At 36.1% G+C, this 27,418-nt stretch overlaps 1 protein-coding gene across 1 annotated transcript in view; it reads right to left on the bottom strand.

Moving 5' to 3' along the window:
• The window catches only part of LOC126284382 (uncharacterized), a 329,783-nt gene that overhangs the window by 158,007 nt on the left and 144,358 nt on the right, over positions 1-27,418 (bottom strand). Inside the window, exons 7-9 of the mRNA XM_049983265.1 lie at positions 19,703-19,922; positions 8,386-8,609; positions 8,137-8,239 (exon numbers count right to left, since the gene is read on the bottom strand). Of these exons, the coding sequence (XP_049839222.1) occupies positions 8,137-8,239; positions 8,386-8,609; positions 19,703-19,922 (547 nt within the window). The remainder of the gene's footprint in view (positions 1-8,136; positions 8,240-8,385; positions 8,610-19,702; positions 19,923-27,418) is intronic.

Here is a 27,418-nt window from a genome sequence, read left to right as displayed (position 1 = left end):
GAAATCAAATAACAAAATGAAAACCATATGGAAATATGGTAAAAGCAAGACAGGGAAAAGCCTATCTGCCAAAGAAGTGATTAGCTTAAGAACTGGGAGCCTTTAGGTGGATGCTCCTGAAATGGTGGCTAATATCTTTAACAATCATTTCCTAACAGTCACCAACCAAATGGGATGCCAGGGTTCTGTAAAGAAAGCTACAAAATACTTGCAAAACACCTTAACTAACAAAATAGATGAGATGCATCTTCGAAAAACTACAGTGATAGAATTAGAAAATATAATTATGTCTTTAAAATGTAAAAATTCTGCTGGAGTGGACAACACTTCCAGAAACTTATTGAAATACTGTTGTAAAGAAGTAAGTACAGTCCTCTGCCACATTAGTAACACATCATTGGAAGAAGGTGTTTTTCCCGACAGGCTAAAATATGGGCATATATGACCAATTTATAAAAAGGCAAAGAAGACTGAGGCTACAAACTATCGGCCAATTTCATTAGTCTCAGTTTTCTCCAAGGTACTAGAGAAATTGATGCATAGCAGAATGGTTGAGCATCTTAGTGAATATAACATCATAAGCAGTAGCCAGTTTGGCTTTCGGAAAGGGGTATCAACCATGGATGCAATACATGCCTTTGTTGACAATGTTATGGAAGCCATAAACAATAATATGGTGATGGTTGGTATATTTTGTGACCTTTCAAAAGCTTTTGACAGTGTAAGTCACCATATTCTCTTGAGTAAAGCCAAGACCCTAGGAATGGCTTGAATCCTATCTGTGTGGTAGAAAGCAGAAAGTAATCATGGAAGGACTGCATGGTGGCCAGGTATCTTCAGAATGGGGCTCCATTACTGCAGGAGTACCTCAAGGCTCAGTATTGGGCCTACCGCTCTCTCTTTTATAAATGACTTAGCACTATGTACAGAATATGGGAAAATACTCATGTTCGCTGATTAATTTGTCAGTTAATAATCTCTCAGGGAATGTGTCAAATGAGGCTGCAAATAAAGCTTTTGCAGATTTGACAAACTGGTTTGAAACCAATGGCCTTACAGTCAACCTAAGAAAGACAAATTACATTCATTTCTCTTCTAACACAAATGTTACTAATGAAATTAACCTAAAAATGGGTAAGCATGAGATTTTGAAGGTTGAATCCTCCAAATTCTTGGGTCTGCATACAGATAGCAAAATGAAGTGGCATCACCATATTCCAGATCTGTGCAAAAGGCTAAGCTCAGCAACGTTTGCCTTAAGAATAATTTCAGACACTAGGGAAATGAGCACAACAAAAACTGCATATTTTGGCTATTTTCAGCAACTTATAGCCTATAGTATAATATTTTGGGGAAATCAACCAATAGCAAAAAAAGTGTTCCATGCACAGAAGCGAGCAATTGGAATTATGTGTGGAGTACATCCTAGGCACTCGTGCAGGGATCTGTTTAGAGCTCTACAAATCCTTACAACACCTGCCCAATATATTTTTTCCTGATGTGCTTTATTTCAAAAAATAGCAACTTATTCAAAAACAATAGCTCATCTTACAGTTATAAAACCCAAAGGAAACTGGATATCCATTTTGAGCTACAAACGAAAAGCGCGATCCAGAAGGGGTTTTACACAATAGCACCAAGATTTTTAATGCCCTCCCACTGCACATTAAAGAACTGGTTGGAAACATGCCAAAGTTTAAAGAAAATCTGAAGCAGTTCCTTTTATATGAATCTTGTTACAGTATTGACGAATTTCTTAGCAAAAATGCATAGAATCTCTTGTTGTGCTTAAACCTTACTGTGTGACCTCTACAATTGATTAATCATACTCTGTAAGTACAGTTTAACTTAATACAATACCCAAACTCATGTATGTCTATTTATGATGCCTTTATAACTTAAGAACAATAACCAAATTTATGTAGGACTGTATATTCTTTTAGATGTCCTGTATCTTAACTAATATGTAAGGGTATATGCTAAACTTCACAGTTTCTTCTATCTAATGATAACATCAATTTGGCTGTGCACAAAACAATAATCTGTAAAAAAACCTTGACTCATTCTGTAGCCAGGGTATGTTCCTATATGGATCTATGGAACATGAAATAAATAAAAACTCCCCCCCCCCCCCCCCCCCACATGAAAATACCTCTGACAACTGCCTGAATATTGAACTGTGGCACACAGTTATTATTGACATAAGTCCCAATATCAAGTCATCAGCTTTGAACATGCAATAAAATGTCCCTGCATGTATGTTAATATCTGTGCACTAATACTAACAAAGAGACAGGGCGGCTGGCCTGTAGTTACCTAAGCTCAGTACAGCCGATAGATACACAAAAAACAACCGAAAATTTACGTTCCTAGCTTTCGGAATAAATGTTCCTTCATCAGAGAGGAGAGAAGGGAAAGAAAGGGAAGAAGGGAAAGTGGATTTAGTTACTCACAACCCTGGTTATGAAGCAACAGGGAAAGGAAAAAAGGGAGGGTAGCAAGGATGGAGGCATGGTTGTCAGAGGGAAGCCAAAGATATTCTACTGTAGGTACTGTGCCAGCTTCAAACCAAAGAGGATGCATACAGAAGTAAAGAGGTGTTGTTGTTGTTGTGGTCTTCAGTCCTGCGACTGGTTTGATGCAGCTCTCCATGCTACTCTGTCCTGTGCAAGCTTCTTCATCTCCCAGTACCTACTGCAACCTTCCTTCTGAATCTGCTTAGTGTATTCATCTCTTGGTCTCCCTCTACGATTTTTACCCTCCACGCTGCCCTCCAATGCTAAATTTATGATCCCTCGATGCCTCAGGACATGTCCTACCAACCAATCCCTTCTTCTAGTCAAGTTGTGCCACAAACTTCTCTTCTCCCCAATCCCATTCAATACCTCCTCATTACTTACGTGATCTATCCACCTTATCTTCAGCATTCTTCTGTAACACCACATTTCAAAAGCTTCTATTCTCTTCTTGTCCAAACTATTTATCGTCCATGTTTCACTTCCATACATGGTTACACTCCATACAAATACTTTCAGAAAAGACTTCCTGATACATAAATCTATACTCAATGTTAGCAAATTTCTCTTCTTCAGAAACGCTTTCCTTGCCATTGCCAGTCTACATTTTATATCCTCTCTACTTTGACCATCATCAGTTATTTTGCTCCCCCAATAGCAAAACTCCTTTACTACTTTAAGTGTCTCATTTCCTAATCTAATTCCCTCAGCATCACCCGATTTAATTTGACTTCATTCCGTTATCCTCGTTTTGCTTTTGTTGATGTTCATCTTATATACTCCTCTCAAGACACTGTCCATTCCATTCAACTGCTCTTCCAAGTAAAGAGGTATATAGTATAAAGATGTAGGATGAAAAGATGCATGAATGGCTTTAATCTTTAGCCATTCATGCATCTTTTCATCCTACATCTTTATACTATATACCTCTTTACTTCTGTATGCATCCTCTTTGGTTTGAAGCTGGCACAGTACCTACAGTAGAATATCTTTGGCTTCCCTTTGACAACCATGCCTCCATCCTTGCTACCCTCCCTTTTTTCCTTTCCCTGTTGCCTCATAACCTGGGTTGTGAGTAACTAAATCAACTTTCCCTTCTTCCCTTTCTTTTCCCTCTCTCCTCCCTGATGAAGGAACATTTATTCTGAAAGCTAGGAACGTAAATTTTTGGTTGTTTTTTGTGTATCTATCGGCTGTACTGAGCTGAGGTAAGTACTGGCCAGCCCCCTTATCTCTTTGTTAGTATTTGTTTCACATCTTTATATGAGATTTTCCATTAATTATTTATATCTGTGCACTGTCTGCCAACAGGGATACACTAGTAGGCTGGTGACTTTTGTACAGCACAGGAAGGAGTTGATTTTGAATGATATTGTTTCTCTCAAGTCTTTTATTTTATTTTATTTTTTTGATGATAATTACATCAGAAACTATCTTTATTGCTATATTTGTAAATTAATTCTAAAATAATACCTTGTAAAAATAAATGTCAGGTTGCAGACTCGCTGAATATGTCTGTATAATATGACTGTTTTTCAAGTGTTAGTGTGCAATCTTTGTTCTTATTCACCTGGAATGTGAGTTATGCTTTGGTGTGAGCCAGTTGTTAAGTAGTACTAGTGGTAGTAGTAGTGCTAGTGAGTTGGCAGGACTCTGTCATCTTGAAAGTGCATTATGAACACATGTTAAAAAGAATATACACTATAATCCTGCAAAAACTTACTATTTACTAGTGCATAAAATTTAAAAACCTGAGGACCTTTACTGAAATCACCACAGAAAGAAATCTTTGACTTAGACTTCTGTGTCACAACCATCAATAAGAAAAATCTCTAATACTCTTTGTGAGAAAAGCTAATTGACTAAATACCTGACCTTCACTCTCTTATGTTCATCCTCTACACAGTTGAACATATATTTGCTTGTAATGAAGTCACATTTTATGTATAGTTTGGAAAAATTACTATCAATAATAATTTCTGCACAGTATTTTTATTGCTGTAATGGGAGTAGAGAGGTTATAAATTCGAGCACTTGCTCTAACCCAGAGATGAAGATTCCCATGTCTCACATACCCATGATCTTGCCTTGATCACCCATACACTGATATCACATGACTTATCCATCATGGAATTCACTTACATGTTGAACATGTGTACATGCTGTGATGACATTCAATTTTTGTGACACTCTAAACTACACCATTCACCATGTTGTGGCAACAGTGGCATCACTTTCTAACACAACGTCAGTCATTAATGTAAATGGTCATGAGTGTATTAACTTTCTACCTGTGTATGGTTTCATCCTCATTGTGCTTTTCCTTTCCATATTTCTATTAAGTTAAATCCTTGGATGTCCCTCAACAACAGCTTTCATCTATGGAAGGGATCCCCAAACTATTTTGGACAAGTGGCCCCTTTTCCAAAATGAGCTATTACCTCAGACCCCCTTGGCCAAATTACCTACTTTTAAGATCAACCCTCTTATTCATAATGGTCCGCTAACTTAAAACAGCTGCTACAGAGTGTTATTTTTTATGCTGAGTTAGGTCAATAGAAGAAGACAGAGTGAGAATTAGCAATGCTTTAAGTTAACAGACTATTATGAATAAGGGGGCCTATTTTTAGTTTTTTCCTATTGATACAAAATACCTAGATGCTAAGGTACCAACTGGAAAACTTTGCACTTGGTTAAGTGAGTAAAGTTGACTTCATTCTCTCATCAAAATTTAACTAAATAAAAAGACATACAATTCAGTAAACATCAAATTTAATTTATAATAATTATTACAAATTAAGTACTTAAAGAATATTAAGTAGGTAGGAAATTCTATTTAAAAAAGTATTAATTCACAAAGAGAAAATAAAACATTCAGTGTGTTGGATGAACCTGGTGACTAACACAACATAAACAGTACAGTACCTACCTATCTTGAAAGTTTTAAATAAGAACTTGTGTGAATTTAATAGGGGTCGATTTTTAGACCTTGTCGACCCCCAAAATCAGTTTCGTTTATGTCGACCCCTAGGTAATCGATATCGACCCCAAGGGGTTGATATCAACCACTTTGGGAATCCCTGATCTATGACATATTGATTGTTGTAGGTCATTAATGGTGTTTTATAACAATTTGTTGGCAAGTCTCCTCTGAACCTTGCATCCCTTTTCATCAATTGTTTAGAGTTACTTCTGTTCCACATCATCATCATATCTTTCGTTTGTCTTACTTTCTATTTTCAGATTTTCCAAATCTCCCAACAAAGGAACATCTAAAATTTCTGAAAGCTAAGGATTCGGTTATGTTATTTCTAGATTATTCATTCATAATTACACCCACATTTTATGTTTTATGTAATGACCTTATTTAATGTGCAGAATCAAACAATGGAAAATCCTGGATGGAATTATGACAATATTTTAAAAAGATAAATTGCTACTCACTATACAGCAGAGTGTTGAGTCACAGACAGGCACAGTAAAAAGACTATTAACACATAAGATATTTTCCAGAAGGTCTTCTCTGAAATAAACAACATACATACACAGACTCACACAAATGCAGCTCACACACACATGCCCACTGTCTCTGGATGGTGAGGCCAGACTCTGCTCAACTGTGTATGATGAGAGAAGCAGTCTGGGTGGTAAGGGAAAGGAGGAGGTTGGGGCAGGGAGTGGGAGGGAGACCAGGTTACATGTGGGGGACAGTAAAGTGCTGCTTGTGGGAGCATGCAGGGATGAGGGGGACAGAGGGCAGGGCAAATAGGTGCATTCAAGGTGTTGGACAGAAGGCAGGGAGGCAGCAGAAAAGGAGAAAATTAAAAAGACATTGGGTGTGCTTGTGGAATAGACAGCTTTAGAGTGGGAAAAGGGAAGGAGTAGGTTGATGACAGACAGTGACTAATGAAGGTTGAGGTGAGCAGGGTTATGGGAACATAGGATAAAATGCAGGAAGAGTTCCCTCCTGTGCGATTCAGAGAAGATAGTTTTGGTAGGAAGTATTCAGGTGGACAGGCTGAGAAGCAGTCATTAAAATCATAAACATTGTGATGGGCAGCACGCTCAGCATCTGGATGGTCCAGCTGTTTCTTGGCCACAGTTTGTTGGTGGCCACTCAATGGGATTAACAGATTGTTGTAAATAGTCTTCACAGGTTTACCGCTGGATCACATTGTGCAAATTCCACAATATTTCCTCAGAGCAACTCTCCGACAACTTCAGGTGGTTCAACATTGCTGGTGGCTAGGTGGAATTTGCACAACATGATCTGGCAGCAAAACTGAAAAGATTACTTACAGCATATTCACTGGTAAAGCTTGAAGAGTCACATCAGACAGATTGTTGTTTGTCATACCCATGTATAATAAAGCACAGTAGTTTCAGCTTAGGTTGATACCACATGACAGGAGTCTCAATTAGCCTGCCTTCAACGGATGCCTTCAATTAGATAGGTGATGCTTGTGATTGGACTGGGGTAGGTGGTGGCAGGAGGCTGTATGGAACAGGTCTTGCATCTAGGTCTGTTACAGAGATATGAGCCATGATGCAAGCCATAGGGAGCAGTGGTTGTGTAGGAATGGACAGAAATATTGCATAGGTTAGATGGGTGGTGGAATACCAATATGGGATGGGTGGGGAAGAAGTGCTATATTTGAATCTCTTGAGCTTTAGTCAAATTTCATATTAATTTTCTATAATTTGGAATACATTATTTTGGCTATGCACATGTATGTTAAGTAGAATTCACATCAGACTCACTTCATTTACCACAGAGAACTTAATTTATCAGCCCTGGTCCAATCTGCATTAGTTTCATTTAAAAAACAAAAGTATGTCAGTTTCTTATCATTTTGAGCAGCAGAATAGAAAATTGATTGCAGTAACTATCAAGAACCACAACAAAACCGTATTTCAAAAGGTGGTTTGCTGAATGACATTATTAATTTTGACAGACATGATTCAGATCACTCCTTACTAAGACACTTTATACAGAACTTTAAAGAAAGTGAATTTGATGCCAAAGTTTCAAATTCTTATTCTGAACTCAGCGAATGAATGGGAAAACAGAGTTTAGGGAACAGTCTTGTAGCTTCGATAAAATATTTTTGTGCAAACATTATTCTGTGTTTTTTTTTTAAAAATGACAGACCTAAAATTTTCCAAATTTATTACAAAAAATTCTGCTGCCACAATCATATTTGAAATTACATATAAAATGTACATTACATTTGGACCATATTGGCAAATATACTAAATAGTGAAACATTCAAAATATCTCTAAATTGAAGAGAATGAGGGCAGTTCATCTAATGTGGAAAACATAGCGGATGCAATTATCACTTTACCCAAAAATCATTGTTGTTCACAGTACTATTGTAGCAGTATATTAAAGTTCAGGGAACATCTTTCTTTTTAAGACAACCTTGATATCTTAAATAAGCTACCCAGCTCCAAAATAACCAGAAAGAGTGTTACACAAAAAAGGAAGAAAAACAAAAGTGTGAAGATACAAAAATAAATATTAGAGCATTAGTTATCTTCAATAAATTTAATAATTGTACTTCCTAGAAAGGTATAAACTGCGTAAACATGGACTTTTTCAGTGTTCGTACTGTACCTATATTGATCCTAGCATCTGCAGCTTCCAGAATGAGAAAAATATCAGATGGAAACTCTTGATACATGTGTTTAATTGACAGATTTCCTGCAACTGTTCCTGCCTGTAATAAAAGAAAGAAAGAAAAAACCTTTACAGCTACTAACTGGAATGTGAGGTCAAAGAGAAATAAATCATATTATAAAAGTGTTTTAAAAACTTAATTGTGTCTTAACCTCAGTACCAGTGCTAAGTGCAATGTATTCTTACATTTCTAACTGAAACATTTGCCACCAAGTCTATGTGGTCTGCAAGCATTTTGGTGTAACTGAAATTTTTGTCTGATTTTGAAACATCATAAAATAGCTCCATAATTTCAGTTAGAGTCATATTTCCACCAATTGTTATCTCTGAATCAATGGTAAATTTCTTGAGTTCCACAACATCACTAACGTCAATGAATATCTCAATGTCAGGTTTTCTTCGATACACACCTGCAATCAGCAATAAAGAACATACAAACTAGTATATTTTAAAAAAACTTGGATAGTAAAATAAATATTAAAATAACAACAGACTATTGGGAATGAATGAGGGAATAAATACGTTCAGAACAAAAATAAATAAAGAATGATAACTACTTTACAAGAGAATAGACACAGCTGCTTATCAGCAGCCTCAAACAAAAATGCCTTCTTTGGGTTGCCAGACTCATCAATTTGGAATAACAGTTTACAGATATTCCAAATGAATTATTCTTCTTGAAAATCAAAGTTTAACTAGGAAAAAGCAGCAACTAAGACATCTAATCATGAAAGCCTTCATTGTTTGACTAGAACAAGACTGTCATTCTCTGTCTTTCTCCTTCTCTCTTTCCACATGTGTTGTTTTGTTGTGGTGCTTGCGGGCTTTCTAAAAAAATTAAATGGTGGTGTGGTGGCCCTCAACTATGGTACTCTCAGACTCAGAGTTGAAATATTAAAAATTTTGGCTGATTTCGTTGTCTAGGGACTGGGATACATAGTTGTCACGTTACAAGCCAAATACTGCTAAGTCTACAGTATACAATATGAATGTACACATGAATCAAATGGTTAAAGGTTCCTATCACTCAGCAATTGCAAGTTTTGAATGTTATATAGAAATTTATAAATGAAAGATTGATTAAATAAATTCTGCAGTTAACTATTTTAATGACTTTAAATGATGGGTGCAATAGCAGAAGTACCTTTAAGAATGCTGTTTATTACTGTAAAACACTTATTGGTGTCAATGGTCCAGCAATTAAATGAAATATAAGTTGAATAACAGAGAAACAATAGATTCCTACTTCACGTAATTAGTTATGGGCAACAATATAGCTCGTGAGATATTCACTACTAAATGCATAATAGGTCTTCACTGCAGAAGCCACAGAAATCTCACAAGTGCACAATTTGGCACTACAAAATATTTCTATCTCGTGCCACTGTGTGCAACCTGCTCCAGTCTCCATGGCTTTCCCGCAACTGTGTGTCTGTCGTGCCGTACCATCCAGGACTCTACGAGGTGACATATTAACTTTCTGGCTTGCCAGAATGTTCAGAAGTAGCGCCCTTCAGTTCATACAAGTACATACAAAACCAATTTCAAAGAACAGAATTTAATGATTAAAATGCCAGTCCAATAGTGCTTACAAATTCTTTTTGTAGTGGTGTGGGAACAGCATGAATTTCAAAATAAACTTAAACTAACACAAATTATCAATGAAGCGGCATATTAATTCAATGCCTGCATTTCAATTATGCATAAACAAGCATGGATTTTGAAATAAACTTAAACTAATACAAATTATGAACAAAACAGCATATTAATAAATGCCTAAATTTCAGTTATGCATAAATAATTTTTTGCACAAGAAATAAAATTTTTATATGTACTTTCACTTATGCATGATTTGTAAGCACTCCTTGTGCCACTCACTCAGCACTAAGGCGCCTTCTTGCACTAATTTTTTCCGTCGCATTACACTCGCTCACACTGATTTTCGTGTGAAGTATTCATCAACTGACACCAGACTTTTGACCAAGTGCCTCACAGAAATTGTGCCTGCCTCTGAATTCTAAGTTCCACCATTTATCATAACAAATCTGTCTACAACAAAAACCAAAAGTAGAAACCCCTCAACAAACCGTTTCCCAAAACCAACAAGAATCCTTGCTAAAGATTCCCTCCAGAGGAAAACGGTACTTTTGGAACAAACTAACAAGGCAAATGACTAAATCACAGTAATCTCAAACTCCCACAAGCTCTATTTAATTGACTTTAATAAATGCTTCCTACCTCCACACACCAAAAAATACATGCACATACAATTACAATTTTAATACCCTTCAAATATACCCCTACGTTCTTTGCCACACACTTATACAAAGCATAAATCAATACATATTTTACTTAAATCCATGCGGTCATTTACCTCCATGCACCCTCAGTGCCTAAACTTCCTGCTCTTGCATACGTACAGTGCTACAATAACTAACAAATTACTAATGAATCCTCAAGTAAAACATATAAAATTATCCCTCCTAAATTACTTCCACTAATTACAAATTAGAACAATGTTTTAGTTGTCCCCTTTCTCTATACACTCTTGACTGCATCAATCACTTCCTTAATTTTGTTATGCATATCGACTTCCTCACTCCAACCCTCAATAATTATGGTATGAGCAATGTGATTTTCACCTGTTAAAAGCCGTTTAAATTTTACTTGCCTTTTTTCATTCTGAAATTCAAATTCTAGGCATTTCCCTACACAATCAAGTGAAGTATTGTATTTGCACAGGACGTCGGTTACTAAAATTACCTCCTTTACTAGACCACTCACTGCAAAACATTTTAGCTTGAGTTTATTTTCTCCATGTTTAAATTCTAAGAGTATTTGTTGTCTTATTGGCTTACTCCTACCACCAACTGACATTTAAATCTGAACGCCAGTGACTGGGAAGATTTTTGATCATGTTCATAAAACTTTCTGACACAGCTAACACATTGCTACCTGAATCTAGAAGTGCATCTACCATTTCTTTGCCTACTTTAATTTCAGTAATTGGCTGTACATTTAGCATTTCCTTTTCTTCTAAATATTTCTCCCTTAGTAAACCATTTTCTTCATCTCGTCCGTTCTCTTCCAATTCTAGTGTACACACACCCTGTTCTATCCATCCCTCAATCTCATGTTCACCCCAAAATAAGTCATTAAATATTTCCTTCACCCCAAATTCATTCCTTCCCTTTTCTAAACCTCAAGCAATTTTAAACTTATCTCATTTCCACATATGCAGCAGTAATGACCATAACGTTCTACCATACCAATGCCAATCAGTCACATTAAAATCACACTCCTCCATCATACACCAATTCATACGAACGTCATTACACAAACTACCTCCATCCACACTATTTACTTCAGCCCTCTCTAAATTTTCTGTTAGTTCTTCCACACATTTTGGCAATTCACTACCCACAGCATGCACTACTTTACTGTTTTTCTCCTCCAAAATATCGACACTTGCCGCTTCAACAAAATTACACGTCAATTCACTGTTACACACTTTATCTTCCTGAAATAATACATTGATGCCTAAGCCATCATCAGCATAAATATTCATCTCAGCAACCTTATATGCTGATAGACCGTTTAAATCACTACATAAATTCACATCAGAAACCATACTTTTCTCCATCGACAAATTAACTATACATGAATTGTACACAAGTTTATACTCCGCTGCTACTTTACACAAATTGCCGCTACCTTGTCATACCATTTTGGGGCTTCCAGATTTGCTACATTCCGCTGTGATCAGACAAAAATCACCACACACTGCCATTTATACACACTTTTCACCCAGATAAACCCCCAATCCTGCTTTACATACATTCTCAGATTCATACTCTGACAAATATTTTAGATCCACAAATTCATCAATTAAGTTCCATTACACCTTCAGAATTAAGTCAAATAATGCTGAGGGAATTAGATTAGGAAATGAGACACTTAAAGTAGTAAAGGAGTTTTGCTATTGGGGGAGCAAAATAACTGATGATGGTCGAAGTAGATAGGATATAAAACGTAGACTGGCAATGGCAAGGAAAGCGTTTCTGAAGCAGAGAAATTTGCTAACATCGAGTATAGATTTAAGTGTCAGGAAGTCTTTTCTGAAAATATTTGTATGGAGTGTAGCCATGTATGGAAGTGAAATATGGACTATAAATAGTTTGGACAAGAAGAGAATAGAAGCTTTCGAAATGTGGTGCTACACAAGAATGCTGAAGATTAGATGGGTAGATCACATAACTAATGAGAAAGTATTGAATAGGATTGGGGAGAAGACATGTTTGTGGCACAACTTGACCAGAAGAAGGGATCGGTTGGTAGGACATGTTCTGAGGCATCAAGGGATCACCAATTTAGTATTGGAGGGCAGCGTGGAGGGTAAAAATCGTAGAGGGAGACCAAGAGATGAATACACCAAGCAGATTCAGAAGCATGTACGTTGCAGTAGGTACTGGGAGATGAAGAAGCTTGCACAGTATAGAGTAGCATGGAGAGCTGCATCAATCCAGTCTCAGGACTGAAGACCACAACAACAACAACATCACAAGAATGTTCGTTTACTGTAGATTTCTCTGTGTTTCACATGTTTTTATTGATTGTTTTTTGTTGCATTATTTCACTGATGCTCCATGAATTTCTAGGCTCACTCAGTGTTTCCCCAGTAACTTCATTTTCTGTAGGCAGCATTTGTTTGTTATGTATTTTTCCACTGTGTATTGCAGTAGAGGCTAATTGGGATGTGTGCTTTTCTAAAGTACAAAATACGTCATTTGTCATTGGTTCATCGAGTGTCTCTGCATTGTATTCCTTTTCTGAGGCCATGAAATGCTTATTTGTTTATTTTTGCTGGATATTTCTGGGTAATAAGCAGATTTTGATTGGTCTTTTCTTAACCTATAATTTTTAGCATATTGTATTTTATAGAGTTTTTCTTTTATTTTGGCAGTGTCTTTTGTAAGATTGATCACTAGTTTTAATATTGTTCCCACTGATTTACTTAAATTTACACACTGTACCATATTTTTTGCCTCAAGAATACGATTTAATGTTTGTGTTTGTTTGGCTGGCTTGCAGGATAGCTTCTGTGAAATGATCAATTTATCTCTATTTGCATATTTATAATGTGGTTTGGAATCATCGCATACCTCTGCAATTTTGATTTTGCCTTGTCCATTTGAGCACTGTGTAGCTTGTAGATCCATTGTAGGCAGTACTTTTGTTGTTTTGATCTGTAGTGTGAGCTGACATGTTTCACAACAGAACATGATTCTATGTTTTGAACTTTTCACAATGCGAACTTTGCTGCTACTTAGGCCAACATAATCACTGTGAAATTGTTTTTGACACCACAGTAATGCAAGTAAATGAATTTTGCAACTTGCTTGCTACAACAAAGGATAAAAAAGAACTGTAATGGATGTTGGAAGAACCCCAGTAACAGAATATCCAGAAAAAGAAGAATTACAAGGAATGAAGAAGCATCCAAAGGTAATAGTAATTTATTAATGAACAACCACCTTAATATACAAATAAAAAATATATTCACCAGATCATTTATTTGGAGCACATTATGCTATGGACTCTGGCGAAGAAAGAATAGAAAAAAGTTAGAGGACACAGAGACAATTTGATACCTTTGGTGGTGCTTTTCATTGTTTGCATTGCACTTCCTATAAATAAATTAAATACACACCTAGAGAGAGGATGGCATGCTGTTCTAGCCTCTTTCTTAGTGCCAGTGACCATTGAAATCCTTTTAAAACAAGCAGAATATCTGAATATGGCATTTGTTGCAGCTTTTATATGGTGAAGAGCCATAAAAACATCCTGGACTGAAGGAAAACCCAATGAAAAAATACTAAGAAAATTAAAAAGGAAAGGATTTACATGATGTGTAGCAGGAAAACTAAATTAATTGGACACACAATTTGATATTGCAAGTTAATAAAAACACCTCAGAAGAAAAAATCCTGGGAAAAAACAAGACGCAGCCCCAGAACATCTATATTACAAACTGTTATCAATAGAATAAATTGCAGCAATAGCAGCCAAACGGTACAGATGACAAGGAATGGAAGAGGATGGCTACACGAACAAGGTAGTGCCTTTAGTGTCTTATCATGTCAGAATTGTTATGAGAATAAACTTAAGTCCTTATAATGTTTTCTACACAGAGGAATGTCATCACAGAGTAAGAAGATTCAGAACTGGCAGTACCACCTTCTGCACTGTTAAAGTCCATTTAAAAGATGCAGAACATTTGAATATTGTGTTTATTGCAGCTTTTGTTTCTACTAATGCCAATAGGTACCAATGTGTAGTTAAGTAAAAAGTTCAACAGTATTCCTTTGCTGCTTGAATTTTCTATGGCACAAACTATTTTTGTAACAAATATGTAGGCCAAATAATTACTCCCTGTATATTTGTTGTTAAAATATTTTGTGTCTAAAAGCTAACATTCTTCATTGTTCCTGCAACTAACTCATACAAAAAGTGTCTGATGGAACTACATTTTTTGGACATTAAATAAAAATAAAAGACACAAATGATAACACAGAAGTATAGAAATGTCTCTAGATGTAGATATCAAAAAGCATAAAATTTTCCAGTGACACACAACAGTTATCCCAAACATTACACCACAAATGGAAGCCACTAGAATGAATTAGACTAAAGGCTGAGCATTAACAAAAGATTTTATTATAATTTAGCACCAAGATCATATTGTGCAAGTAACACTAATAATAAAATAACAGAAGGTGTAAATATAACAAGACACCTTATATTTTAAGTTTTCAGTCATCAATAGGCATATAAATAAAACTGAAAAAGTTGCTCAGTTCTGGACAATGTCCTACTTCAGAGCTTACTAAGGAATACATGCAAATGGTACAGCTACCTTGTCCTGGCCTCTAGTCACCAGGGGTGATTTGGCAAAACATTGCTTCGTAGATAGTTCAGGAAAAGGACATTATCTGAAAGAAGCTTAACAATGCTTTCAGTCTTATTTATGTGCTTGTAATGTAAGAGTCTGTGATGTAAAAGCTTTAGATTTCTTATATGAGTATACAATTCACAGACCTTAAGGAATTATTCAATACAGTTTATTGAGTATTATGTTATCACACATTATGATTGTGCTTATTCCTTTCACATTCATGATCAATTATCTAATCCAGTTGGAATGAATGACTGTCCTCTGTGCAACATAGCTGAGATGTCATTTGCAAGAATATGAAACTGGATAATTTACTCAAGTAAATGCTCTTTTTGTATGAGACATGGAAATGAATAGAAAGTTCTGTAAATATACTGTGTAAAACTTAGACCAATTATAAAACTGTAAGTAGACCAGTCATTAATAAACCTTAACATGGTTCACAAAGTAATGAAATAATGTAACTTTAGCATTCAAACTTAGGTATGTCAGTTCCTTATTGTAAAAATTACAGTTAAATTTAATTTTTTGAGAATATGAAGTTTCTCAATATAACTTTACAGAAGTATTTTCTAATAATGGATTTGTTACATTTTTGTACAAGGGTCAATGCAAGGCCAAGCATGTAAGCTGCTGTTAAGTAGTTCTTCAGTTAGTATGGTCATTAAAGTGAGAAACAAGAAATGTATTAATTATTATGTGTTTGAAGATTGAGTCAATACATAATTATGTGAGCTAAAAATCAGTACTCCATTCTGTAGTTTCAAAATAAGACCTGGAAGTCTCACTAAAAATAGACATCAAGCAAATTTGATTCAGTAGGTATTATTTGAAACTCATTATATTCCATGCCATAACAGAAAGTGTGTAATTTGATCAATTAATCTTCAGCATGGCTGCAGTTATATAATACACAGTAGATGGAAAGATTTTATATCTGACTTCAACTGAAAGATGTGATTAAAAACTATCAAACTTTCTTATTTCCTGCAGGAGGCTTTATTTGGTGGTGGCAGATATTCATCTGCATTTATGAATTTTTTTCAACTGGCATTAAGTGTCAGACATGGGCAGTTAGTGTGAAAGTGACAAAATAACTAAAATAAGTTCGTGTCTGATATATTGCAGTAGTGAGAGGCATTGTTGCTGGCATGCAGCCAGCCATGCTAAACAAGACTCTGAATATATCTTCTATACAGCCAACATACCTTGGCTGTGGCACCCACTACAGTTTGATGGCAGCTTGCCCCTACCTCTCAACTCAGCTGTCCCCTACCACTCAGCTCACTGAAACCCCAGTCACAAAGTTATTTTAAAGGGAATTTGCTCACCACATTCCAGTAATTTGAAAAATAATGTAACAAACAGAGCAGCATTATTGCATCAAATTTTGCCAAAAGCTTGGAGATAGCAAGTGGAAAACATTCAGAAAATTCAGCAAGCTTTTATGGCAATGCCAGATGCAACTCGTGCATAAAGGAATGGTGAAGCCACTTCAAAAATGGATGAATGTTAGTGGACAGCTAACTGCATTCAGGCTCACATTCAGGCTCACCCTCAACAATTGATATACAAATATCACTGACCAAGTGAGGACTTTGGTCAAAGCAGAGTGTTATTTCATAGTACTTGCAAATGAGGAAGGGGTAAGAAATGGATGAGAAAATTCAATTCTGACTGTTGATTTGTTCACGAGGAGAATGCCTACAAAATTCATATAAAAACTGCTCACAAAATTTGGGAAGAAATGCCATCCAGAAACTGCATGACATGTTGGACAATGCAAACTGTAACTGAAACTTTTTTGATGCTGTGATCGAAGGGGACGAGACATTAGTTTATGGTTCAGTTATCACAGTGAACATATTTTACAGTAAAAGCACAGCAGATCTGCAGCAATGTCAATGTCATGTTGACTGTTTTCTTCAAATTTCATGGGATGATGCATCATGATCATGAGTCACAAGGCCAAAGCATTACAAAGGAATACCAACTGGAGGTCCTTTATCACCCTTGTGATGTTGTGCAGTTCAAATAACTGGATCTGTGGATAGCAAAATTTTGGTAACTGTCATGATACTGCATCCGTCCATTCAACACATATTCAAATTTTCCTCACCAATACAACTTTCCTGCAGTTAGGCAGCCTATTCCCCTTCAATGGTTCTGTATGACTTTTGGCTGTTTCCCAAGTTAAAAATGGCACTGAAAGAACACAGTTTGAGTCAAGAAAAGGCATAATTCAGAAAGCAAAGTCCTAACTGATCACTGTTGCAAAGAACACATTCCAGAAGTGTTTCTAAAAATGACAGGAGAAATGTGTGCATTGTATAGGAACTACACTGCAGGGGATTATAGTGCTCTACCTCCAAATTAATAAATGTATTTTTGCCAACCAAAGGTCCAATACTCTTGCAACAGACCTTGTGTATTGTGAGTTGATGTGAAATTTTTGGGAATACATCTTTGTGATGATCTCAAATGGAATACACATATTCAGTCTCTGACAGGTAAAATTTCATCTATTTGCTATATGCTGAGGATACTGAACTTGACCAGTAATAGGGAAACAGTACTGCAGGTATATCATGCACATATTCAATCTGCAAGCACATATGGAATCATATTCCAGGGAAATTCACCAAGTAGCCAAACTACAATTAAAAGATAAAAATGAGCTGATAGAATCATCTGCAACAAGAAGAGGAAAATTTCACATCTTTCTCTTTCCCAAACATTAAGATCCCCAACCATCCACCCTTGTGTCTACATGAAGCAATAGTCTTTGTAATAGAATATTTAACAACATACAATGCTTATAAACAAAACAGCCCTGTACATAACCATGAAATAATAAATCACAATAATACTCACATCTCTTATGTCAGAAAAGTGTTAAACATAGTGCAACACTCTAACGTTCTGATGACTTAAAGTGTGAGTGTGGGTCTGAGTTACACTGATTTATTTCTCCAAACCACATTCCAATTCTTTATGAGATGAGTTACTTGGGATTTGCAACCACACTTCTCTACTGGATAGCTGGCTGCTGGAAACTATCTTGACTTCTTCTCTGTCAAATAATGCTAGGTACAGGAACTTTCAAGCCTCTTTCCAGTTATAAAATGAGTGGACATACAAAATTTCCTTTTCATCAGTTAACAATGTATTTGACTTTCATGCACAATATAATTCACACTTTTGACATACATATGTAACCTTTTCAAGTACCTTATACTGTCAAACATTAGAAACAAAATTAGTTACAGTTAAAAGAAAGTTGACTTGACTACCATGACTTCCTAAAAATGAATCAGAAAATACATCTTGACTCTACAAAGGCTGAGTCAACGGTCCATAATAGTACTTTTTCAACTGTTCTTGTTATAATTAACAATAGTCAATGACACAATAAGCACAGAGCAGCATGTAAACTCTATGGTTCTTTATTACACACTCACTAACACATCTATGGATTGTCCATAAGGTACTTGTTGGTGTCGTTCAGGCACAACGTCTACTTTCTTCCTGCAACTGATTTTAAACCTGCACACATAAACATGTGATGCACAGTAGGGAGGTTTCTACCATCCCTCACTCATATCTAGAATATTGTGTGTTCGAGATGGTACAAGTTTGATTGGTTCTAGAATTTACACAGAAATTCTCGAATCACTACAACACAGTTGCACATAGTTCACCCCCTATCTAGCATAAAAATAATGAGTAAAGAAAGCCTGTTCAAATAAAAAAAAAGTCAAAGCTATTTCTGATGAACCACAATTTCTACTTTGTTTATGGATTTGTCAGCGAGACAAGTGTAAAACAGTATCTTACTTCTAAGTAAAACTACTAGTCATAGCAAATATTACCTCTGTATGAGGAATATAATATGGCAAACAGATATAGTAAATGCAACCATACATATGTACTGTTGAACACTATTGTCTAGAGGAATCACTTGTGGGACATCAACTATGTATGTAGTAAATGTCACTAAGATTGAATGTGTAATCATGCTTAATTTCTGTTTTGTCTTTATGGAGAAATGTGTTCATATGATTGTTTTGTCTACTGTATTGTCTGTGGGAATAATTTGTGAGATATCAAATACAATAGTAGTAAATGTTAGTTATGTTGAATGTGAAATCATGGTAAATTTCTGTATTGCCGTTCTGTGAAAAAATTTTAATGTTTACCTCTGCATTATATTTTGACTTGTCCTATACATGTGCAAGATGCCACAGGGCCAAATAAAAATAAATAAGTAAATAAATACATACATTCCATGAAGGAGTTTCCATTACCATATTCCTAGTTATGGTAAAGAATTTTTAAGCCTTCTGTTACATCTTGAAGCTTGTAAGCCAGTGTACTATATAGTAATAGTATAGTACAGTAATATATGTGATAAATATCAATAAAATAATTTTGGACATCACATCAGAAAGACAAGTGTGCTTCTAGCAGCTGGGTGCTGCAAATAATAACTTATGAATGGGATTTCAGACAAAAGAGAAATGTAAGGAAAGATTTTTTTCTACTAACCATGTGCTGTGTTACCTGCTACCAGCATATATTTTTTATCAGACTTTGTACCAAGAACATGGAAAATATCATCAATATGTCCAACTTTAAACCACTCTGCATGTTGTGTTTCCAAATGTAGTGTTGAGAGCACTTTCTGTTGATCACATTTGTCACTACCATTGGCACAGTTTTCATTACATGGTTTCCCACTTCTTCCACAAATATTTGGTATTATAGCCTGAAACAAATATAGTCTTTACCTTTAACTATTCTAAAAATGCAGATACAGCACTCAGGTAATTAGTTTGCTATATTCCACTGTGTATTTTAAAATATTTAAAAGTATGCAGTTATTATCTCAAAATTTCACTATCAAATTAAATATATAAGGGGTGATCAAAAATTTTTCATTTGAAAGCATGGCTATGGCATATATGCAATCTAATACAACTTCAGTGCAGATATATCAGCACCAACATACAGGAAAGCAATTTGTGTGGCACTTTTACCTTTCATGCAGTAAACATGTAAAGACAGAGCATGGCAACTTTCTTACCAAATGCATCCAAACAGGATGGGGTGGTGCTGTTTGCTTTTCTTTTTTTTTTTTTTTCTTCAATGCTGAAGGACAGACACTGGTACATGTCCATCATAGATTGAAGAATGTTTATGGAGCAGCAAGTCGGTCAAAAACCACCAATGTGGAATGATACACCAAGTTCACAGTTGTTTGTGGCTCAACACAAGACACTAGTTGATCAGGGAGGCAAGCCTCATCTATGACCAAGAATTGGGAGACACTCAAGCACCCACCCTATTGTCCTTATCTCTCAATATGTGATTATCCTTCCTTCAGTTCCTTAAAAACAAGGCCTTGAAGGGTCAATGATTCCTGTCAGATGAGGGTGTGCAGCAAACAGTTACGGACTTCTTCAGACAGCGGGACACAGTGTACCGACATACAGATCTCTTCTACCTGGTGCCTCAGCCGTATGCTCACAGCTATTTTTCCAATTGGCATATTGACTCTGGACGGTACAGAATTTGAACAGTTTTTTGATTGGCGTTTATAGTTTTCTCCATAGCAGAGACTTTACTTAAGTGGGTCTGAGTGCAACTGATGTGCTACCAACAGGAAAGTGCAAGGTGGAATCCAAAAGTTTTGGGACTGGTGTTGCCATCTGGAAAGTAGGAGCAGTAGATCTTTGCACTGCTAGATGGCAAGAGCTGCATATCTGATGAGTCAGTGTGTGGAGTGGCATTCAGCTGGGAGAATATGTTCCATGTCCACAGTGATTTCTGTAATACTCTGTGTTTGGTGTGTGGCAATTTCATGATGGATCTGTGAACACAACAGCATGTGTGTATCAAATTCTGTGTGAATCTCGGGACAAGTGCTATGGAGACGTACAGTTATAACCCAGAGACAAAGCAACAGTTATCCAGTTGGAAGGGCCTGGGCTGTTCAAGACCCAAAAAAACAAGACAGGTGAAGAGAAAAGTGAAGAGCATGATCTTCGTTTCCTTTGATACTGAGGGAATTATGCACAAAGAATTTGTCCCACCTAATCAAACAGTGAATTCCACGTACTACTGTGACATTTTGCGACGGCTCTGTGAAAACGTGCAGCAACGACGGCCCAAACTTTGTCATCCAGGGAGCTGGTTGCTGCATCATGATAACACACCCTGTCACACATCCTTGCTCACTAGAAACTTTTTTGCAAAAAACAACATGGCGTTTGTACCCTACCCACTATACTTGCCAGATTTGGCACCATGCAACTTTGCACTATTCCCAAAACTGAAAATCAAGTTGAAGGGAAGTTGGTTCGACACTCTAGAGAGTATTCAAGAAGCACCACAGGCGGTGATAAACACCCTCAAAGAACAGGGCATCCAGAAAATGCTTGACCAGTGGCAGGAGTGCTGGGGCCATTGTGTACATGTGGATGGGAACTACCTCGAGGGTGATGGTGACCATTAGTCCAAAGGTAAGGTTTTCAATAGATAGCAGCACCAGCACCAAAAATTTTGGATAGCACATCGTATGTTTGTCAAAGTGTAGGAAGAGAATGATTGAGTCACAGGAATCTTATAAAACATATATTGCTCATTAATGAACTATGAAAAATGATATGCAGCCCTAAAAGTAGAATGCTGGACATTGAAATTGCAACACAATGATGATGGCATGCAACAAACGTCAAACTGACATGAAATGTAGTTTAGGATTTCAGTGCAAAAGCATAAGGTAAATAGCAGTAACCAGATCTATGTTCTGTATATAAGGAAAGAGCACACAATGGGTTTTTTGTTCAGGATTTTAATATAGGATGCTTATAGCGAGATTGAGTTCTAGTTTGTCTGAGAAGCAGAAACATCAGTCAGCATGTGTCAAAATTTGACAGAGGCAGAATTATGATCTGTCAAGTCTGCAGTTTATTGCTCTACAATATCGATGCTCACATTGGTCGGGATCCAATGGCTGACATGGGAGTGCAGAACTGATGGATTTGTAATGGTCATACTTAGTACCACATATCATCTTAGTGATACTACTGAACAGACATATTGTTTACATACATGAAAAGTACTCAAAGTTGCAAATATGGACAACCATCACCTGTATAATGGAATGATGTCAATAAAAATTTGGGATGGACCAGGACCAGAACCTGAATTTCCTGCTTATCGTGAGCGGTGGCACCACTGGGCTGTCCAAGCTTGACTCACAGCCAAACCCAAACTTTCATAAGTCATTAACCATATGTCTACACCCTGTTCTCATGGTTCCATTTTGTATATTCCCATACAGGGAAGACATTTTACTTGAATGAATGTCACTTGCCTAATGTTGGTGGATAAATATCACATTGCAGGGACTGCGTTACTCCACATTATGATGCAATATTTTTTCGGACAGGCATATATACATGACTTATGGAAGTTGGGGTCTGGTAGTAAGTCATACTCAAATAGTCTAGCAGTAAGGAGACTGCTCCCAACAAGCAGGAAATGTGGGTTTGAGTCCTTGTCTGGCACAAATTTTCACTGCTTTCATTCTGTTATATAGCTGATGGTTGTCCATATTTACAACTGTGAATACATTTCATGTACTTCAAATGGTTTTAGTCACTGTACTGCCTATTCCTTTGTACATGCTTGCATATCTGAAGGAATATTTCATTGTAATTTGGAATAATACATACACTGCAATTTCATATTTATCCATCAGCATGGGATGATCGACTTTCAAGTAAGCTATCTCTCCTGTATGGAAACATACATAACGGATGTACGAGTACAGTTTGTAGATACATGACTGATGACAATGGAAGTTTGGGTCCGGCTGTGAGTCATACTTTGATAGTCTAATGATAAGGCAACTGCTTGGCATAAGCTGGAAATCTGGTTTCGAGTCTTAGTCTGGCTCAAATTTTCATTGTTATCATTCCATTATATAGCTTATGGTTGTTGAGATTTGTAACTGTGAATGGCTGTGGTTGCCTCAGTGCCAGTTCCTTCCAATGTGGATCCATGTCCAAAGGAAAATTCCTTCATAATTTAGAATAACACAGACACTGCAATGTTATATCTTTCTTTTGGTCATACAGTCATGCCAATAACTTAAGTGTCTGCCGCTGTAGCTGAGTGGATAGCGTGCCAGCTTGTCATGCCAGGATGCATGGGTTCGATTCCCAGATGGGTTGGAGATTTTCTTCATTCAGGGACTGGGTATTTGTGTTGCATCCATGATTCTCACTTCATCTTCATCAACATGCAAGTCACTGAAGTGGCATCAACTCAAAACACTTGCACCAGTTGTTCAGGTCTAATCGCTGGGAAGCTCTCGCCACATGATTTTTCAATACCTTAAGTCAAGAGATGGGCTTGTTTGCAACAAAATATGTTTCCATACTGATAGTGCGATGATGTTTGGAACATCTTGGACTGTCTTTACAGTGATCATTGTTGTAGCTTCCATTCACACTAGTGCAGAGAGAGATATGCATTGAAAGTAATGTGGCCAGTGACTAAGCTCTACATGGGAGAAGCACTATGTTATCTTTTCATATGTGTCCTGGTTCTACATACAGCATCACAATGGTGTATCTGAGTATGGAGTCTCCATAGAGAAAAACATTTCTACATTGTATCCCTTTTCAATGTATAGGACAAGCTCCTTGTGTGATGCTGTGGAGTACTATTGAGTAATCAGCATAATATATTGTATTGTCAGTACAGGTAATGGTACAATGGCATGAATGGCCTCAGAAAGATAACGTGTATTTAAATCCACACATTTCATTAAAGGTCTTTAAATTTTCTTGTATTCATTTATCAAGTTCTAGCACAGTGATTATACTTTCACACATGAGGAAAATTCTACTGAAATCTTTTTATAGCCACAATTTTGTACATCTTTCTTGACTGTATCACCTAAATTTTAAATTAATGAACTTTTCTTCTCAGCATTGCTTGATGAGGTGGACTATACATAATTTTCTTTCATTTGAAACTGTATTATTACTATAAGTCACATGTGATACATTGCAGTTGACATATTTCTCACCACCATGCCCCATAACTTCTGTTTGTTATGTAGAAATGACTTTTGGTGTAGTAATTTCACTAGCACTCAAAGAGAAAAAGCCTAGATAACACACTATACAGTTCATAAGACTTCATGAAATAACACATCTTTACTAAGCAACACTCTGCAATGTGAAGTAATGTATTGGGTCATAATAATTATTTCTAACAACATCTCCGCTATGTGGTGAGTTTCAACTTTTCTTTTCAGGCTATTGTTACATTCCAGCCTGGATTTTCTGTTGTTTAATAATTATTCCTAGACACAGAATATTTATGCTCAAGGCACCTTAACCTCTCCAGTTCTTTTCCTTCAGTCAACTTTCTCCCCTTCAACTTTTCTGCCAGAAGAAGGAGCCCCTGACTCAAAAAGCCTATTAAAGTTAAACCCTTCTGTGTATTTGTTCCCCTGCTGGTGCTTGGTGAGTACTTTTTTATGTTTCCATTTACATTAGTGTACACAGTGTGTATCACAATATTAATCTCTTACAAGTCTCTTTATTTTCATTCTCAAAGGCATTTTTTGGATTATTGTTGGTCCTGCTGCTTCCACAGCTCTCACAGTTGACTACAGTCTCTTCATTCTCAGTGTTGGTTACCTCAGCAATGCAAACAGTTAGCAATCATGAACAGATTATCCAGCTTGGTGCCTTGTCAGCACTGAGTGGAAATATCTTGTCCTTAAACAAATGATGGCTTGTGTGGAGTTACAGAGCTGAAGAATACCCAACACACAGCATACCAGCTGCACAATGCTGTCTGGTAAGTAACCAGATCATCCTCATCTTTTTCAATCATAGCCTTTTGTGCTCAGGAAACTCTTTAGAATGTGTATATGTTTGTTGTTGATGCACCAGTCATCAGCTTTTAGTGACTCCTCTCTTTTCACTTGACTTAACACTGTGGCAATTACTCAAGTGCTTTTTCATGTAGCATTGCTTACAGCTTTTGTACCTCTTGTGGCAGTGCAGGGTTCAGTTCTCTTTGAACTGTTATTACATTCACATAGTTCAATACACCTACCTTGACAGGTTTTGTTGTCTGCTCATTGTCCCTTCACGCTGTCATAATAGGTACTATCTGGGTGGTGAACAGCAGTGTTATAGAAATTACCTCCCAAATTGCCAGATTGAGGTCACAAAACTCTAGTTAAAAATCAGTTACTGACAGATCGTGATCAATATAAAGTGATTGGGTTCTACCTTCTTGTAGCAAGATATTTAAAGTTCTGTTGACCATTTATTTCCACTGAGACTTATGAAATAGCTATCAAGTCCATACTTACATCTGCACTAATATTGCCTCTGCAACTTTACAGTTACAAAAATGTGCTAACATAGTCATATGAAGGTAGGCAGAACTTTTGAAATTTCACCTGAATATTATTCATGATCTAAACAGTGAGTGACTCATAACCTTACATAAGCTAAACATTTGGTCAATTTAGTGGTCTTCCTTCACATAGATGCTCACCATAGTATTCTGTCACAAATGAGGATTTTTCTAAGGTCAACCAGAATATTTCATACACTGCTGTCTTTCACATGGAAGCACATAAAATTACCAAATGCTCACTAAAATCCATCCCACTCAAGTTGCCTTCTGTTAGTGATAACCAAACCAAATTTACATCTCTAATTATTCATTTTACGTACTAATCAACAATCTAACATGATTTGTTTGGTACCATGGTTTTGAAGCAGCTACCTACATAGTGTTCCTGTACAGACAGGATGTCTTCAATTTGACTGGCTACTAATCTGAATAACCAATCAGAATATTCTTTCTAGATGATTTTCATGGCAGAATTGTCTCTCATTCAGTTAAAATTTAGAAGGTAATTTTATGTAAGTCGAACTTCAATTTATTACATTAGATTTTGTTATAAACCAAATGAAGTATGAAATAATTCAAAAGTTAATTATCAAAGTTATTTATTTCTTAACTTCATTTCTGGTAGCCTTTTACAAAATTATGCTCACTCAGAAATCTGTCACATAACTCATGGTTCCTCCCAGGATTTTTTCTCATGGTTTGGATTTCACAAAGTTCTTCAAAAAGTAAAATATTTAACATTTTAATATGTCCCTTATTCAGTCTCTCAGTCACTTCCTTCCACTCACATGACAAAATATAACTGAATATTAATTTTAAGACTTTTTAATATTACATCAAACAAAAATTACAAAAAATATAAAATGAAAGATTCTAGTTAGTTTTTGGGAGCCAACATTTTCACAGTAGGTTAGTCTATGACCATTAGTTGAACAATTTTGAAATACCAGAATTGTTTTTTGTGATTTTTAGGTAAAATTTTCTATCCTTTAAACTATGATAAATAACAAAATTGAATTTAGACAGTATCATTTTAGCAGTAACAAAAAGCAGTGTGTAAAGTTTGAGCAAAATTGGAGAATAATTTAAGGTAGTTTATTTATATTCATGGGGAGTATAAATATTCATATTGTAGTATTCTACTGGCAGGCTAAGTCACTGCAACAGGCTGCATCTCGTATAGGTGCATCAGCTGCAGTCTAACAAAAGACAAGAAAATGTACAAATCTAGTGAAGCTACCAGACAGGAGGCACTAAAGGTGCCATACTTTACTGAACCTATTATAACCTGTAATAACTTGCTATGTTACACATCCCCTAATAACCTAAAATTCCTTTTATAAGTGCATTTCATGTTCATATAAAGGACAGATTATAATAGATTTCGCAACTGAATTCAGCAAAACAAAAAAATTAAATGTGAACCTTTCTTAACAAAACTTTTTCCTACCTACAATTTTTCAAGTGAACCAAATATGTATGACACACTTCATTCTTTACATTAAATATTAAGTTTCTGAGGCTTGGACTTGATAGAAGTACATTGAAATAAATTTACAAACACTTCCAACAAAAAAATATTTTTAACATAATTATGCATTTTATCTGTGTCTGTAAAACAATATTTTAACAAACATACTACTCTTGCAAACTTAAAATTTTTCCTGGCTTACTTTTGCTTTAAATAATTACATTTAAAATTTCCAACAGTTTTCTTTAGATAAAACACCTCACTTAATGATTAACAGAATCACTATGATGAGCATCCTCAAAACCTATCATGTTACTATACAAAACTTTGCA

The sequence above is a fragment of the Schistocerca gregaria genome, chromosome 8 (assembly GCF_023897955.1).
Source record: "Schistocerca gregaria isolate iqSchGreg1 chromosome 8, iqSchGreg1.2, whole genome shotgun sequence".
Classification (NCBI taxonomy): Eukaryota; Metazoa; Arthropoda; class Insecta; order Orthoptera; family Acrididae; genus Schistocerca; species Schistocerca gregaria.
The sequence above is the reverse complement of the archived record's forward strand: the minus strand, read 5'-3'. Positions and strand labels throughout refer to the sequence as shown.